Genomic DNA, 19,252 nt, shown 5'->3' on the forward strand with positions numbered 1-19,252 from the left:
GTAGTTGCTGCTCCCAAGAGAGATTATGTGCATACATAAGAACAAGTCGCAAGAGTACAGTGGAAACAAATCTTTATTCTGGAGCTAGAGGTCCTAGGTTCAAATCCTACTTCTGTGACTACTTGTATGACTGTGAGCAAAATACTTATCTGTCCTAGCTCTTTCTAGAACACCCAGGTGGTAAGATGGATAGAGTGTCAGACCTTGAGTCAGAAACTCTCATCTTCCCAAGTTCAAATCTGGTCTCAGACATTTAGAAGTGAGACCATCAGCAAGTCACTACAAGTAAAGTCTAAGAAGAGTATTCCTCATAGAACAAGGTTAGGGAAGTTAATGGTTCATTAGGAAGCCACCGTCTCTAAACTATAAGTGATACTTGGAGGAAGTGTTAGCCCTTGAGCTGAATATAGTCTACAAGTCAGCCAGAACCAGATTTAAATGTTTCCTTTTTGTTTAATTTTAATGTGTTGATGTGTTAATTTAAAAAAAGAAACATGTAAACAGGTATAGTTTTCTAAGTCAATATGTGGCCTCTAAGAATCATTAGTAGACCCCATTTCTATTTGATTTTGACAATACTGCCTTAGAATAATTAGCACAGTACTCACTTACAATAGGTACTTAACTTCCAGTTGACTGACTGTAAGGACTTTGATACATTTGAAAATATAGATATTCATAAGGCTATGCAAGGATCAATGTTGTCAAATCATCCATGCATATGTTTTGAAAATAAAAAGCTTTATTTAAAAAATGTGTGCATATATATGTACATATATAGTTATCTTTTTCACATTTTGGTTTTGATATATTTTGGGTCACTATAAGAAATTAAGTGGCAATTTTTTGGGAGTTTTGAGAAAGCCACAGATGACATGTGAAGGACAGAAAATGACAAGAGAAAAAGTTTTAGAAACTCAGAAATGCATAAAATATACATATAGTATTATATAATATCAATATATTTTATCTTTTAATACCATAATAATTCAGATATCTTTCCTGGTACAAAGGGAGGACCAAAAAATGTATACAGGATTTTCCAGATGGAGGAGTTACCATGCTCCTAATGCGTTTGAGGTGGAAGGGTTATCATGGTACTCACTGGAGTATTCTGAGTAGAGATAACGACAAGTTTGTAACAGTTGTTGTCCAATATATGGCTCTACTGCCGTGAAACATTTTTTAAAACTGAAATTTTGAGATGTTCTATTGCAATGTTAGAGACAGCACTTCCAGGTTAGTAAAGGACTTTGTAGGTATTATTTATTTCATTGGATCCTCAGAACCACCCTGGGTGAAGCAGGTACAATGCTTATTTCAATTTTTCTGATGAAATAAGTGGGGCAGATATAGGTTAAGTGACTTGCTCAAGTATAATATAGCTAAGGAAGTATTAAAGCAGCTGTTCCTGAATCTGTGTCTAGCACTTAGTCTACTGCTATATATAGCTTAGATTTCAAGGTTTATAAGGGTATTACTGTTGTTCAGCTTTTTAATCATGTCTGATTCTTTGTGACCCCATCTGGGGTCTTCTTGGCAAAGATACCAGAGTAGTTTGCCATTTTCTTCTGCAGCTCGTTTTACAGGTAAGGAAACTGAGGCAAACAGATTAAGTGATTTTGTTCATGTTCATATAACTATTAAGTGTCTGAGATTGGATTTGAATTTAAAAAGATGAGTCTTCTGACTCCAACCCACTAGGCACCCTGTGTTTATAGGTATACTGTTTTTCAAAGAGTGTAAGGCACCATTAAAATCCTTTGTTATCTATTTCTATAAGATCACCTTGGGAACCATGGACATTTTGTTTTGTTTGTTTCACTCCAGATTTGTTCATGTTCTAATTCAACTTTAAGTTATTTTGCATACACAAAACCTTAGGAGGGCAGCGCTTTTGCTAATATTGCAGAAGGAGAACAGACTCTCAGCTGATGTGCTTTTTAGTGCTTACATATGTTCCAGAGATCAAATGAGTTTACCCTGATGCTAATCACCTGTACTTACCCCATCCTCACTGGAGGAAAACATCAGGAGTGAAGAAATACTCCTTTGCAACAGCTGTAGGAAAAGAGAAAACAGGAGAGTGTGTTAAAATCCCACTAACATGAGCACTCATGTTAAAAACAGTCATGTTGTGAAAATTAATATGCTAAGTCTAGGACCTCCTGTCCCGTCTTTTATATTATGGTTTTGACTTTAGGAGATAATAGGATCACTTCATAATTTTTATTTAAGTCATGCACTGTAGGACAGAAAACCCAAATCACTTTTCTCAATGAAGTTTCCAGGGAGTTTGAATCAATACCACCAGCAAAAACCACCCCCTCAGTTCCTGATGCAGAGTATCCCTGATTCCAGGTGTAAACAAACTTCTTTCTCATTAGTCTCATTCATTCATACCTTTACTTTCACGTTACTCTGTGGTCTGGAGGGGCAGGCCAAAGCCACTTCCAGGTGCATTTTGAGAAGGGGGGATGTGACAGTGATGTTGCATCGACCACAGTGTAAGGATCCTCTGGCATTTAAAGATTGAGCAGTAACAATGAAAACAAAACAAAACAAAACAAAAAAAAAAGGGTCAGATGTGTGAGAAATACATATGCCTTCATATAAGCATTAATGTTTATTAAGTCTATCCATCTTCAACCTGGGTAGAAGGTGTAACATCTGCTTAAAGATTATAAAACATTAAAAAAAAAATCCTAGACATGTGATTTCATTGATATAGGAAACACCTTGTGCACATCTGCAAACATTCTGCAATTTATGGTCGCAAAGGGGGTTACTCATAAGTTTAGTGCCAGGGCCACAAAGGCAGGTGTCAGAGGTGGGAAGCTGAGGTCCTATACACTCTCACCATCTACTATCTCCACTGCTCCACGCAAGCCAATCCTTTCTCTGCTTCCTAATTGATTCTCCATTACACTTCCCTCCGCAGCTGTTGTGAACTCTCTCATCTTCTACATTCTTGCTTTCTCCTACTTCTCGGCAGAAAACCCTACCTCATGATTTTTTTTGGAAAAAAAAGTCCTTCCTAGGTCCCTCTTCCTACCTACTCTAGATTACCAAAGCCTCTGACGTTATCCCCAATTCTCAATCCCTTTTACCCAAAGGTTTCCCTTCTCTCTTAGCAGATCTGTACCATCACCAGTCTTCTAATCCTGATCTTCAATCTCTCTACTATAATTTACCAGTTTCTTCACTTGGCCAGCCCATCCCGTCAAGCCAGTTTCTTCTCTCTCTCTTCCCTTTCACAGTCAAATTCTAAGAAAACTGTGTTCAATGTCATCACCTCTTCAGTTATCACTCAGTTTCACACACCATGTGCTCTGGCTTGTGACTTCAGTAATCAAATAAAACTGTTCTCTTCAAAGTGATGGATGATCACTGAATCCAAATCTGAGGCCAGATCTGATGGCCTCTTCCCCTTTTTGCCCAGGATGCACTCATTACTCTCTCTTTACAAGTGCTTCACCCATATCCTTCTCTAACTTTGGTTGTATCTTTTCACTACCTCATCAATTATCATTCCATCAACTGTTTTTGTTTATTTGAGATGATTCCCATACATCCAATCTTATCCTCTTTCTTCAGGTCCCCATCACCTAGTGGATATTTCAAATCCAAAGTCAAGTAGCATCTCACCCTTAATATGCACAAAAATAACCCACTCTCTTCTCCATCCACTCCTTTTCCAAAGGAGTATTTGGGTATTTCAAATTTCAACTGGGGTACACCCTCCTTCTGGTCAAACAAGTTTTCAACCTTGGAGTTCTCACTTGTCCCTCACCTCATATTTGCAACTATCTGTCAATTCTTGTTTATTCTATCTCCACCACAACTCTCATATCTGTCCTATTCTTTCCATTCACCATTCCAGCACCCATCATCTCTTAGGGAAGAACATCAACATTTCTATAGTATAGTGCCAGGCACTGTGCCGAGTGTTTTTTTTTTTTTAAACAAATATCTTATTTGATCCTCATAACAATCCTGTAAGATAGATATTATAATTATTGTTATACCCACTCTACAATTGAAGAAACTGAAAAAAAGCAAAAACAAAAACAAAAAAACAACGGTTAAGGACCATACAGTTAATGTCTAAACAACTTATCTTGTATATACTGATATGTATACATGTCATTTCCCTCTATGGAATAAGAATTCCTTGTAATTTAGTATAAGTGCTTGCTGGTTGATTGATTCCTGAATATCTACCATGACACTCTGTCAGTACCTTGGTTTGGGAAACCATTGCAAGAGACTGAAGTTCCAATGAAGGAATAATGTGAAATAACAGATGGATGTTCCCCAAAATGTCCATGTCAGAGATAGATAGTGATGGGAGAAATAGGCAAATGGAGTACAAATACAAGACCCTTCATGAAGTGTTTCATGGAAGCCTTCTGGAAAAGTCAAACTTGCCTTTACTTAGCTTGGCTCTTGGCTATACAGTAAGCCAATGAGATGTATAGATAGCTTACACTCCTTGTATTTATTTTTGAAATGCCAAGAAAGAAGTTTCTGCTTCTAAATGAAAGTCATTCACCCAGTTTACTGAAAGGAACTGTTTTATGTTTCCCAAGGGCCAAAAGGCAACGACTGCTCTTTTTGCATGTGTGTGTCTGTTATGTTTTTTTCCACAAAAAGTCCCTGCCTACTATTATTTGGCCTCCTATGTCAACTCTTTTACATCCCCCAGCTGGAAGGGATTGCTCTCAGTCTCCTACCCCCATCCCTTCCTCTGGATCTCCCTGAGGCACTGAATACATTCTCATTTGTGTTGTAGTTCTGTCCAAGGCACTTATATCTGCCCTCCTGGAGTAGACACTCCTTGAAGGCAGGGACTGCATCAGTCTTTATCCTTGTATCTCTGGGACTCAGCATACAGTAGGTGTTCAATAAATGTTGGTAATGAGGATATCCAAAGAGAATGCAAGAGCATTGACTGGGAAAAGCACTGAACTGAAACTAGGCATGAGAGCCCCAGATTAACAGTTGTTTGTGTAGTTTAGCAGACTAGGAATTTCTGTGACAAGTAGTTGTTTTGTTTTTTAAATCTGTTTATTGGACACTTCTGTAGAAAAAGGGCTGTGGTTGCTAGTCACATGGTGTGTACGCACTCATTTACAAGCACGTTCTTAATAGCAAATACCATTGTCAGATGACTTTTGCTCAGTCTTTTTTTCCCCCCCTAAGGGAAAAGCCTGGCTTTTTTTTTCTTCCCTAAAGGACAAATTGTACAGCCATCAGGCTTTCTCACTCGCTCATTTCTGGCCTCAATTTTCCTTTATCCTCTTGGCTGATTATAAATGACTGGTATTTAGGACAAAAACATCCCAATTTCTCCTCCCCCATATTTCAGGTAGGAGGAGCCCTAAGAAATAGCAGTATCCCCTTGCTGCTGAGACAGAACCCAAAATGGATCAGAGTTTTTTCCAGGGGCCACTGGAAGCTTAGTTATTTCACAAGCTATGTTTCACTTCAGGTTGTGTCTGCCTATAGATAGCTCCTGATAACCATACTGAAATCTACTTGGCTTTTGGGGAGTCAGAGGTTTCAGGCAGGATGGGGCTTGCCCTTGGCAGAAAGAAGGAGGAGGACAGGAGTTACATTTGTCTTTCCAATTTCCTTTTGGACTTCCTTCCTGCCACACTGAGTGCCTCTTAGAGAGGGCCTTGAAAGAACAGTACACACTGGTTCTTACCTGTTTTCTGGGTCTTGCTCCAGTTTCCCATTGCCACATCTGTTACATACAGGCCAAGAAAAAGCAGTGTTCTCATTCACGCCAATCACAATGCCTATACTCGATTAAAAAAATAAGCAATTGACAAGCATTGATTAAATGCCAAATATGTACCAGGCTCTATGCTAGGTCCTATAGATACAGAGAAAAAAAGGAAATGATCTTTGCTCTCAAAAAAATTTATTCTATCTGGGGAAGCAGCATGTATATATGAAAAACAAAAGGTAATTTTTAGGGGTGGAGTCTACAGTGTATTGGAGCCAGCTTGAATTGGCTCTTGGGAGCCAATTATTATACTTTTAATTTTAGTATACTTTAGTGTGTATTGGGAAATATTACAAATCCAGGCTTGGTTTTTTTCTCTCTCCTCTCTCTCTCTCTCTTTTTTTTTTTTTTTTTTTTTTTTTTGGCTGATTGTCTAGATTTAAAAACATAATGGAGAAAATGTTAACAATGCAGGTTAAACTGAAAAAAAAAAAAAAATGTCCTGAACACAGGTTTGCTTCCTTACCGCCTCCTTATCCCCTCCTCCTGAGTAGTTGTTAAAATTTACAAGCACACCCTTGGGGTAAAGGCTTTAAGAGCTGGAAAGGGAGAAGATCAAGAAGGACCTCATATAGATAATGGAACTGAAGCCAAGCTTTGAAAGAAAGTTCAACTGAACTGAAATTGCTCTCCTCAAAGTAAAGAATGATCCTGGAATTGCCAATCTACTGGTCTTTTCTTGACCACTCTGCAGACCATTTCTTCCTGTTATACTTTCTTCTCTGGGTTTTCATGAAACTGCTTTCTCTTGTGTTTAATTTTAAGCCTCACAGAGGTCCTCAAACTTTTAAAATAGGGGGCCAGTTCACTGTCCCTCAGACAGTTGGAGGGCCGGACTATAGTAAAAACAAAAACTTTATTTTGTGGGCCTTTAAATAAAGAAACTTCATAGCCCTGGGTGAGGGGGATAATCGTCCTCAGCTGCTGTGTCTGACCGTGGGCCATGGTTTAAGGACCCCTGCAACAGTTCCTTCTCAGTCTCATTTGTTGAACCTTTATCTGTGTCCTGTCTAATTAACTATACTAACTATGGTATCTCCCAAAGTTCTATCTTTGGCTCTCTCTCTAACCACTCTCAGGGTGATCACTCATCAAACGTTATGGCCTCAGTGAAAATCTCCTTCTTTCTCTCTCCTCTCTCTTTCTCCTCTCTCTCCTCTCTCTCCCTCTCCCCCCCTTATCTTTCCCCTTAGCTTTAGTCCCATTGATCACCAACAGCTGTATATTTTGAACTGGATGATCGTAAAGGCATTTCAATCTCAATAGTTTGACAGACAAAAGTCCTTGTCTTTCTTCTAAAACCCACCCCCTCTTCTGAACTTCCCAATTCCTTTTGAGGAGACTGTTATTTTTCTAGTCACCCATTTCAGAACTTTGGTGTCATTCTTAAATCCTCACATTCAACCCCAATATCCAATCAGTTGCTAAATTTACTCACTGCTACTCCTATTTCTTTCAAAGATATCCCCTTCTCTTGACTCATACAACAGCTCCTTTAGTCCAGGTTTAATTAGCTCTTTCCTATAACATTTCAGTTGCTTACTAATTTGTCCCAAGTCTACCCCTACTCTAATCTATCCTCCACAAAGTCACCAAAGTGGTTTTCCTAAAGTACATGTCTGATCACATTACTTCTTTACTCCATGAATTCCTCACAGATCCCTTTTAGTTTTAGTATCTAATATAAACTCCTATGTTTAACATTTAAAGCTTTCTTACATATTATTTCCTTCTACAATACTTTTTGGTCTAGCCTTAACTGCCTATTTTCTTCTCTTTATAGCATGGGATCTTATAGGCTCTGCACATTGGTGCCAAAGGGACAAGAGAGAATGGAGAATGGACAAGAGAAAAATGATCCATTCTTCTATTTCCACATAATTCTGGGAGAGGCAGAAATTTATTAGGGATTAGAAAAATCAATCAGCAAGTATTAATTAAGCACTTACTATATATTAGGATCATTGGTCTGGAGCTGATTATTTAAATCATGGGAATTGATAAGATCATCAAGTGAAAACATAGGAAGGGAAAAGAGAAGAGAGTCCAAGGCAGAGGCCTTGGGCACAGCTATCGTTAGAGGTTATAATCTGAGGCAATGTAAAGTGTCTATGACGCTGCTTCCATGGGCAGCACATCATGAAGTGTCTGAGACCATAGCTGAATTCCAGAAGGGCAGTCTATCCACTACATCAACTAGCTGACCTTTCAAATGCGACCAAACTACTTAGGAGCACTTGGGATCCTTTGTTGTTCCTTCTCCAAGAGGATCAGGGACATCATGGGATGATGCCTTAATTTATCTGTAAATTGGTGAATTGGGTTTAAGTGGAGGCAGAGTTACACAAAGTCACTCTCTCTTCCTGAGTCATCAGAGTCCATTTAGGACAAAAGTCAAGCAGCTGGTGAGTCTGGCCTGAAGTGGATAACCTTGGGGTCCCTGATGCCTGATTAAGCTCTAGCCCTCACTTCACAGCGCCTGCTTTTTTAGCTTTCTTCATTGCCACTGGAACAAATTATTCTTCTCTCCCTATTCAGGCAGAGAAAGTCTTCTCACCCTAAATTCCTTGACTCCCTAGCAGAATCGAGGCCTGTTGGTAACCCTCAACCCAGTTTAGCCCATCTGCCAAGACAGTTTACTGGAATGTGGCCACAGCACAGTTTCTTGGAGCCACAGATGAGAGTTGGTCAAGGTGGAGACCACAAGTGGATAAACAGCCCTGAAAATGGCTGGGCTTGCCATTTTCACTCAGAATTCATTGCTATTTCCTTCTCCCACAAAATGGGAACAGAGCTTATCATGTCATAGTTAAGTGAGTAAAAGCCTACCTGCTTCCTGGAAGCCATGACTCTATGAACATCCAGTAAAATCATGTACTTTCCCTACTGCATATTCTGAACCAATGAAGTCTCCCATATAGGCAAAATGAGGAAAACCTTAACTCACACAATAATGTTACAAGAAAGGGTTAGAGGATTTCTGGATATTATTTACACACTGGCCAAAAAAAAAAAAAAATAGGAAAAAAGCAAACAAATATGCTGCCTTTGTTGGAAAGTATTGAAATTAGTAAAAGACAAGGGAAAATGCAAAATGTGGTACAACTTTTCAGAAAACAGAAAGAAGTAGGATCCTTTTCAGTGACTGTGGTGGACAAGCAGCCTTACTCTGAGGAAAATAAGGGGAAGGAATTGATCTGGAGAGCAGACAATAGGATTGTGAACAAGAAGTCAGCCTTGTCAATTAAAATAAATCATGCAGTACACACATGAATGAATATTATTAAATTAGAGTTGGAGGATGTTACAGGAACAATAGTCTCTGATTTTGGAAAAGCTGCACTAATTAATGAAATTAAACTTGCAAAACTACTTCAAATGGGTAAGACTAGGATGAAAAGCAGACTAAAGTCAACAATGGCTAATGATAAAGTTCAGCCAGTCTGCAGCAGGAAGGCAATGTCTTATAATTCACAACGGGGGCAATGGTCCAACTTCTAATAGTTGGTTGAGTGGATAGAGATGGCCTGGAGTTAAGAAGACCTGAGTTAAAAAAAAAAAAAAAAAAAAAGTCCGAATTCAAATTTGCCTTCAGATACTGACTAGCTGAATGATTCTGGACAAGTCACTTAATTTATGTTTGTCTCAGTTTCCTCATTTGTAAAATGGGGATAATAATAGCACCTACTTCCAAGGTTTGTTGTGAGAATCAGATGAAATTACAAAATGCTCAGCACAACATTTACTATATATAAGTGCTATATAAATGTTGTTATTTTTATTAAATACTGGCATCCCCCTGATTAGTCAAAAAGCATTCATTAAATGTTTAGTATGTTTTAACATGAGGGATACAGAGAAAGGCAAAAATAATCCCTACCCTCAGCATATTTTCTAATGGGAGATATGGTTTAAATATTTAGATACATACAAAATATATACAGAGTAGGTGATTGTTGAAAAGGGAATAACTATGGAAACTAGGAAAGCCTTTGTGGAGAAGGAGAGATTTGAGCTGAGTCTTGAAGAAGGATGAAGAAGCAGGGGTCCCAGAATTCCAGGCATGAATGATCTAGGGGCCAGGGGTCCTCAAACTATGGCCTGTGGGCCAGATGCGGCAGCTTAGGACGATTATCCCCCTCACCCAGGGCTATGAAGTTTCTTTATTTAAAGGCCCACAAAACAAAGTTTTTGTTTTTACTATAGTCTGGCCCTCCAAACAGGGACAGTGAACTGGCCTCCTGTTTAAAAAGTTTGAGGATCCCTGACAGGCATTTCAAATAATCTAGATCACAGAATGAAGATAGAAAAATATGAAAAGTTTGGAAAGTTAGGAAGTTTTTTGACTTTTACATGTCAAACAGAAAACTTTATATTTGACTCTGGAGGTCATGAGAAGCCTCTGGAAGTCCTTGATTAAATGAGAATGGTGTGATTAGACTACCCTTTGGAGAAATCAGATCAGCCATTGAGTGGAGGATGATTTGAAGGGAGGAGAGATTTGAGGCTATGAAATAGTTTAGAAGGCTAGTTGTATCTCAGACAAGAATTGGTATAAACCTTAGGTTTGTAGCTTTATGAGCAGAGAGAAGGAAATATGTGTCAGAGATGTCGTGAAGGTAGAAATGAGAAGAGTTGAAAATGGATTGGATATTTGAGGTAAATAAGAGAGAAAAGATGAGGATGATACTGAGGATGAAGGTTTGGGTGATTAGGTAGACATAGCACCCTTAAAAGTGATAGGGAAATTCAGAAAGGGAGAGAATTTCAGTACCATTTTGGACATAATGAGTTTAGGTGCCTACAGAACAACTTTTGAGTTGGACAAGAGGCACCTGAGGATGTGACTTGGATATCAGCAGAAAGACTAAGGACGGAGATGTATTTGCATAGAGATGATAATTAAATCCATGCTGCTCCTAAGTACTGGCCCCATATATCTGAATGACTGGCTAAAGGAACATTCCATCTATATGTCCCACCAGTACCTCAAAATGAGCTTGTCCCAAGCTCTGCTACTATTAGGAACACTTGCTTCACCCTTTGCCTTCAGTATTTCTTTTCGGAGCATTGCCAAATATTTATCTAGTCTCCTAGTGTCTGAAATATTGGTGTTTTTTGGACTCAATTCTTTTCTTCATTTTTCACATCCAGTCAGTTACCAAGTCATTCACTAAAATCTATCTGGATTATTATAATAGCTTTCTTTTTTTTTTAATTTAAATTTTTTTTATTTTTAGTTCCAAATTCTCTCATCTCTACCCCCGTCCCATCTATCGAGAAAGCCAAAAAGTGAATGCAAATAGCAATAGTTGCTGCTTTGGCCAGAAACCCTGAAAATCTTCCCTTCCCAGATTGATTCTTTTTTAATTTTTATTTACTCATTTTTGACTGAGCTAAAAAAGGCTATTCCTTGTTTCATTTCTTCTTTAGCCAACATTAACCGGATGATTGTCTCGGTCAGACTGAGACCTGTTAAAGACCTTGGCTTAAAATGGTCAATAATAGTTTTCTAATAAGACTAAATTTCCCTATTTGGTTGCATTCCCCATATGTATTCCCATCACTCTAGAGCTCAAAGATCTTCAATGTTTCAATATTGTTTATTAAATAAAGTTCAATCTTTTTAGCCTAGTATTTAGGGCACCCTACTGTCTAGTGACTTCCTTCTCTGCCTTATCTCATATTGCTTTGCTCAAAGCCTTTCAAAAAATATTTTTGATTCCCTGTCTCTTGAGTTGTATGCATTCACTACTCCTATGCCCAGAATATCCTACTTTCTCCTTTTTACCTGCCAGATGCCTCTTGTCCTTTAAACAAGAAGAATGCTACCTCCTTCAAGAGGCCTCCCTGATTAAAAAGAAAGCCTCCTTTTTCTATTAATAACAACCTGTCTCCTTGGAATTCACATAGTAGGTTGTTTGGAATTTCTTAAATACACAGATAAGTAACTATAAGGCATACTAATTATAAGAGTAGTGTGTGTGTCTGTGTGTTATTTTCTTTACCATACTATAAGTTCCCAGAGGGCAGAGACCATACCTGTAGACACACAGTGCACAGCATAAAGCTTTGTACCCAGTTAGGCACTTAATACATATTTTTTAAATTAAATCTTTTTTTCATTTTTTTCATGTGTAAGAGAAAAAAAAACAATATTATTCTCATCCTTTGAGGAATGCTAAATTAAAATATTATGAAACAAAAATGTTACTATAAATGCTTATAAATAATGAGGAAAAGGAAGAAATAAGTGCTAATAATATCACTATCAACAGTAAACAATAATCAGATACCTTAGGGTAGATACAGATATTGATCATTACAGGATGGGTAATGCCTAAAAATATCAATTGGATTAAAAGGTTTCTTTTAGCTTGAAGAATAAATACAAAGCAGAAAAAGGGTAACTGAGCATCTGTCATACTTCTGTAGACCTTTAAGGTTTACAAAACATTTTCATCATAACAATTAGGCAAGTAGGTAGGGGAAGTATTGTTATCATCCTTGTTTATAGAGAAGAAAACTGGGATTCAGAGCAGCAAGTAAGCTGCCCAAGATCACACAGCTAAGTTGATTCTTGGGCTAGTGGTTCTTTCAATTCAGTAAGAATTTATGAATACCTACTTTTTATCACACCATGTTACAGCCTATGAAATTAGGCCAATTTGACCTATAATGGAACTTAGATTAAGTTTAAAATTTTCTCTGAAAAGCTTTTCACTTTTTCCTATGTTCACATATCAAAGCCAAAACAAAGACCAAAGTGAATGTAAATAGCAATAGTTGTTTTGGCCAGAAACCCTGATTTTCCCCCTCCTAGATTGATTCCTTTATTTATTTATTTATTTTTGATAGAGGGAAAAAAGAGCCATGCTTTGCCTCATTTCTTTCTTAACCAGTCTTAATCACTGAATGGGTGGTTGTCTCAGTCAAATTGAGACCAGTTGAAGACCTTAGCTCAAAAAGGTCAAGGCCTCCCATTGTATCCAGGGTCATCTCCAGATCGATATCTGGCTACTGGACCCAGATGGTTCTAGAGAAAAAAATGACGTTAGTGACCTTGCACAGCCCTCCTTCCCTTGATGTCATAGTCAGTCTTCTGGAATGAAGGACAAACAACAATGTTCATTCTGTACCTTGTTGCTGTTGAGTTATTTTTCAGTTGTGTCCGAGTCCTTATGACCCCATTTGGAGTTTTCTTAGCAAAGATACTAGAGCGGTTTGCCAATTTCCTTCTGCAGTTCATTTTACAGAGGAGGAAATGGAGGCAAACAGGGTAAAATGACTTGCCCAGACTCACACAGATGTAAAGTAGCAGAGTTGAGATTCAAACCAAAATTTACTGAATCCAAGTCTAGTGAAAATTTTTGCTATACTAATCTACTAAATCAATTTTAGAAAGAAAAAGAAAATAATTAAATTTTAGGTATACTAATATCAATAATTCCCCAGAATACAATTAGTATTCACTATAACATTCCACTGACAATGATTCCATAAGGTACCATCTTTAAAAGTGTCTCTGAACTAGTCACAGATTAATTGACTTCCATTGGTATCTTTCAGGCCCAGTCCAGGGCAAATGTTCCAAAACTGAGCAAGTCACTAAAATTAATAGAGTCCTGTGGTTCCCATAACATCAAGACAGGAAGCTGGTAGTGTGGTACATTGAAGGGAACATGGTCCAGGAGTCAGAAGGTAGGAGTTATATAGCCAAGTAATACTTCTAATTTCCTGTATACCGTTGTGGGGGAAAATCACTTTTCCTATGGTAACTTTAGTTTCCTTAACAAAATGAAGGGGCTGAAGGTCTCTTCCACCTCAAATATACTATGATACCCTTAGGTTACTGCTAGAAAGCTCCAAGTCCATTCTGTGGATTCCCCAGGCATTTGTAAAAAAGGACCACAAGGAGCCCATAGAGAGTGGGTTTGTTAGGGTCTCAAGGAGATAGAGAAGGAGGGAAGAAGAAGAAAGAGGATGAAGGGATGGAAGGAAGGAAGAATGGTTCCTCAGTTCATAAATGAAATGAAATTTAACTAATGAATGTATCACAGTTAACATGAAGGAGTTAAATCTGGGATAGCTTTGGCAAAGTCATTGATAGTAATTGTAGGGTGAAGGCTCAGAGTCCTTGTACTCAATGGAAGTCTGTGCCTGGGCCAAGGAATTTGATTGGATGTGGGAGTTAAGGAGTGGGTGGTATGACCAATCTTGGTTTGCTATTTTGCAGCTGAGGCTGGTTTTTTTTTTTTAATCCCTAGTTAGACTGGTTCTTATCAGGAGATCTGGCAGCACTGTAGTCCTGCCTAAGCAGAGGTACACTTTGTGATAACAGCTGTGTTTGCACATTTGATTGACTTAACTCCAGTGGCCAACAAGTTGGTTTCAAGGGGTTTTATAATGATGACAAAATCTAAAAATGAAAAATCAAAAATTTTTTTTAACAAAAAATGTTTTTTTAAAGCCCTCCTACATAACATCTGAACAACTTTCTAGTTGGGATTGGCTGCAAACTTTTTATTAGTTATTCAGCTCTGTTTGTCTATTCCTACCCATTTTTCAATATTCAGTTTAAATGCTTTTTTCTTTTAGAAATCTTGACTGATCTCACCCTTCTTTGAGCATTCTGTTATGGTCAATATTCATTGTACTGAACATATTTATGTATATGCAAAATCTCTCCATCTCTGTCTTTGTCTCTTTCCCCCTAGTAACACTCCACCTACCCACAGAGTCTTTGGCCCCCCCCCCCCCTGCTTCTTACCTTTTCTACTTGAGCATACAAATGGCAACCTTCAGATGTGGTTGGTGGGACTTATCTCATGTTACTTAAATGGAGATGGGAATAGAGAGCATAGGCTTGTGACAAGTGGGCTTGGATGCATGATATCTGGGAGCTCTGGTTTACCACTAGAAATCTTTTCAGTACAATTTATCAAAAGCTCACTGTTTAGGTATTTCCTTGGGCATTTTCTGGTGTGCCTTATTCTTAAGAAAACTCAAGATTAAAAAAAAAACATTAATACAAAAATATAAAGAAATGATAATTCTACTAGGCAAATTCACAATGGTATTTCATAACTCAATATTTATTTATTTACTCTACTTATACTTGCAGCTAGATTCAGATTATGAAATTTTGATGGCATTTCATTTAGAAATAAGGCCATAAAGTCACCCTAGTGAAATAGAGCAACATCAAAGAGTTTGGTGTTCTATATGATGACAAAGTAAATAAAAAATTCAGTTTGCCCAAACTTTGATAACTGGTTAGACAGGCAGTTTTTAAATTAGTATATATATTCATATACATAAATCTTCTATGAGCCCAGAATTATGTCAAGAATCGCAACTGATAATGTGTATAGACCCTCTATTAGACTAGATTCCAGTTGTTCAATAAGTTAACTGATGATTTTTAAAAGTTACTGCAGCTAAAAATGTTCATGGCCCTAAAGCCAGCATGAGTCTCTTCAAATTCAGTCAAATCAGTTCTTGGAAAATAGAAATGCATTACACTGGATCCTTCTTCAAAGTCTTCTCATGTGCTAGAACCTATCAAGAGCTGAGTTTCACTGGGATAACTTTTAAGAATCCAAGGTTACCTTTCATCAGAATAGGTTAATGGAGAGGATTAGTTTTGGAAAATTGCAAAAGTGTTTTTGCTGACCCCAAACTACTTGTTGTGACAAACACATCCTTTAAACATGAACATTCTCCCGGTGATGTTCAATGGTTGGGAATCATGGAATAATAGTATCTCAGAAGAGTCAAACTTATAGATCAATGGAAAGTCTGAAGCATATTAACAATATTCTAGGTGAGAAATGAAATAGAAGACATTATGAAGGAGAAATCTGACTAGAAAAGAAGAAGAATCAGTCACATAACAATTATAAATGATAAATAATAGATGAATACCAGTACCCAAAGATATTAAAAGAGCAAAAGGAAGAATCTTTTGTGGAGAACTAATGAAAGGAAAGAATCCCTCAGAAGAAGGGATTCTCACCTCAGAGAAGGTGAGAAGGTGTAAAGGGCACTGATGAAGAGAGCCATCCCACCATTTAAATCATCAAATCTTCAAAATATCCAAATGATTTACACACAACTTTTCATGAGCACATGACAAAAATTTAGGTCCACCTCTACAAGTCAATATTCTAAGATTTTTAACCATGATAATAAAATACCTAGCATTTACATAGTGCTTTAAAGTATACAAATCTCTTTACACGTGTTATCTCATTTCAATCTCATACAAAACTCTGGGAGGTGGGTGCTATTATGCTCATTTTATAGATGTGGAAATTGAGTTTGTTAACAATAAGGAAGCATTCCAATGATACGTTTTATTATTAGAAATTATTTGTTGTTATAGTTCAGTCATGTCTAATTCTTTGTGATCCCTTCTGGGGTTTTCTTGGCTAGGATACTAGAATGGTTTGCCATTTCCTTCTCCAGCTCATTTTACAGATGAGGAAACTAAGGTAAGCAGGGTTAAGTGATTCTCCTAGGGTCACATAGCTACTAAGTGGAACTCAGGAAAATGAGTCTTCCTTACCCCAGGACTGGCATTCTATTCACTGTACCAACTAGCTGCTATTTCGGAAATTATTACTTTGTTGGAGCTAGAAATCAAAGTTGGCACAAATTATTATTACATTATGGTAGGACACATACTCCTTGCCTTTCCTTCTTACCAACAAAGCAGGGTTTGGTAGACCCACTGCAGGGGTCATTTCTGCCTCTCTCAGAAGGGTTCCTTGCTCAGTGATAGTGGAAATTACACATTACCACAGCCTATCTAAGTAGCATTTTCATCTTCAGCCCCAAGGGTATATAGCTCTCTTGCCAACCAGGCCTCCACCAGAGACAGTGCCACTTGCTATCTTTCCTTTTCAGCCCTTGCAAATAACAGGACTTTTTCCAAAGCCTCCAACCCTTGTCCAACTTTGTTTAAAGAAGCTTTGTTCTCAGGGCAACTTTGTTAAAGTATTGCTATCCAAGTCCCATAACTTTTAATCACAAACTCTCTGTGAGTGCACTTTAATCCTATTTCCCTGTAGAACTAAAATAAACAGTACACAGAGCACTCCTGGGATAGGGGCTCATCTCTTCCATTATCAGTACCTAAATATAACTCTTGAAGGAAAGGATAGTGATAATCTTTGGGTTACTTTAATTAAAGAGATTAAGAAAAAAAAACATTAAGACCAATGGCCAAAGAAAATCTTTTTTGCTTACAATATATTTAACAAGCAGAATTAGAAAAGAAAAGAAAAAAATAAGAAAGAAAGAAAAGAGACCAAATAGAATTAGCCCAGCCACAAATAGGAGTCTACACTACTCTGGGAAAAGGCGACAACAGAAGAGCAAGGACTGCCTTTTGCCTCTTTTAATATCCCTTGTACTTACCTGGCACACAGAAGGTGCTCAATAAATGCTTATTGATTGATTGATTAATGCATTATTAAACAATAGCTCACTGGCTCTACCTAGAAGAGGCAGCTCAAAGCAAAAGAAGGGCACTAACTCACATCAGAAAATCTGGGTTCACCTGCAGAATCTGCTATGTAAATCAATATGATTTTGAGCAAATGAATTCAACCCTCTTGATTTTTGTTTCTTGGTTCTGGTCTTGGTCTCTTTAAGGAGAGTTAGACCAGGTGATTTCTAGCGTCTCTTCTAGCCCAAAAATCCTAGCTTCCTTCCACAAGAATATAGATTACCAACTTTTACTTATCAGGCACCTATTCTGTACCAAGCACAGAGGAGGGAAGACAAAGATAAAAGGAAGTAATCTCTGGTCTCTAGGAGCTTACATATTATTGGGGGAGACATGTAAATACAAAACAGATATGAGACCATTTTGGTGGAGGCAGGTAAGGCACCAGAGGTTTGGGAGATTAGAAATGGCTTCATGTGGGAGAAGGCTATACTTGAGATGAAGCCTGAAAAAAACGTGGGATTCTAAGTATAGATGAGGTTGGAATGCATTTCAGGAGAGCCACTGTGAAAGGATTGGGGCAACAGGTGGAATGTTGTGTATGAGGAACATAAATAAAGCCTATTCGGCTGCTCCAAAGAGTGCAGAAGAGTCATAGTGTGTAATGAGAAAAGTGACTTGAGGCCAAACTGTAAAGAGCTTTATAGCATAAAAAGAAAAATTATATTTGATCCTAGAAGTGACAGGGAATCAATGGGGTTTATTGAGTAGGGGGATAACAGGGTCATTTTTTAGGAAAATGACAATTGTAGTTGGGTAGTGAATGTGGAGGATACATTGAAGAAGAGAGAAATGAGCTAGGGAGGACAATTAGGAGGCTATTGTAAGAGTTCAGGTGAAAGGTTATTGAGGGCCTGACTTAATTAGGTGATTACTTGTGTGACTGAAGCAGCTAGGTGTGCAGTGGATAGAGTACCTGGCCTGGAGTCAAGAAGACTTGGCCCCAAACACTAGCTGCGTGAGTCTGGGCAAGTCATATCACTCTGCCTCTGTTTCCTCATATGTAAAATGAGCTGCAGAAGGAAATGACAAATTATCACAGTATATCTGCTAAGAAATCCCCAAATAGGGTCATAAAAGTCAGACATAGCTAAAATGTCTATGGGAGACATTTATCTATGTGAGAGAAGAAAAGAATACAGATGGGAGAGCTCTGAGTGAGAGTGAGGAGTTGAGGATGATACTGATGTTGATAACCTTAAAGAAACAGGAAAGTTTGGGAGAGGGTGGAGAAAGCACCAAACCTTCCTGCCCCTGTCATTTTCTATCTTATTTGCTTGAACTTGTAAAAAGTCCATGTGAGCTTTGTCAGAAAGTAGAGTCTTGGAAAATTTATATTTTTTCTATATCACACCACCTTATTTTGAAGAGGATAATAGTCTTAGTTATCAATTTCACACCACAGCCTAAAGTACCTAACAAGCTTAAAAGTAAAAAAGAAGAGATATGGTAAGAAAGAACAGCTAGATGGCACAGTAGATAGAGTACTGGGCTTAGAATCAGGAAGACTATTTTTTTAAAATGTGTAGGAGAAGAAAATGGCAAACCAGTCCAATATCTTTACCAAGAAAATCCCAAATGGGATTGCAGAGAATCAGACATGAATGAAAAAAACGACTGAATAGGAGGGTACCTTGCTCAGTGATGAAGCTGCACATTGCCATGGTCTATCCAAGTCAGGTCAATTGAGCACAAATGGGAGGTCTTACTTATTCTTTGGAATTGCAGAGGGATGATAATATTGAAAACCATATAAAATCTGACACTAATGGCAACAGCTTTAACTCCCAAGGCCTTTTATTCATCAAGGGAATTAGTATATTTAGTAACAGTCACAAATATTTATAAGTAAGTTCAACATTTCCTGAAATGCTGGATATAGATATCCTCTGTCTATATGCTTAAAAATAAGTTATGACTTAAATTATGATATATATGGA

The 19,252-nt window shown here is 37.8% G+C and overlaps 1 protein-coding gene across 1 annotated transcript in view; it reads right to left on the bottom strand.

The window, feature by feature from the left end:
• The window catches only part of SPIDR (scaffold protein involved in DNA repair), a 538,726-nt gene that overhangs the window by 13,568 nt on the left and 505,906 nt on the right, over positions 1-19,252 (bottom strand). Inside the window, exons 17-19 of the mRNA XM_031946429.1 lie at positions 5,714-5,807; positions 2,404-2,518; positions 2,008-2,061 (exon numbers count right to left, since the gene is read on the bottom strand). Coding sequence (XP_031802289.1) covers positions 2,008-2,061; positions 2,404-2,518; positions 5,714-5,807 — 263 coding nt within the window. The remainder of the gene's footprint in view (positions 1-2,007; positions 2,062-2,403; positions 2,519-5,713; positions 5,808-19,252) is intronic.

Source organism: Sarcophilus harrisii, chromosome 1, assembly GCF_902635505.1.
Source record: "Sarcophilus harrisii chromosome 1, mSarHar1.11, whole genome shotgun sequence".
Taxonomy (NCBI): Eukaryota; Metazoa; Chordata; class Mammalia; order Dasyuromorphia; family Dasyuridae; genus Sarcophilus; species Sarcophilus harrisii.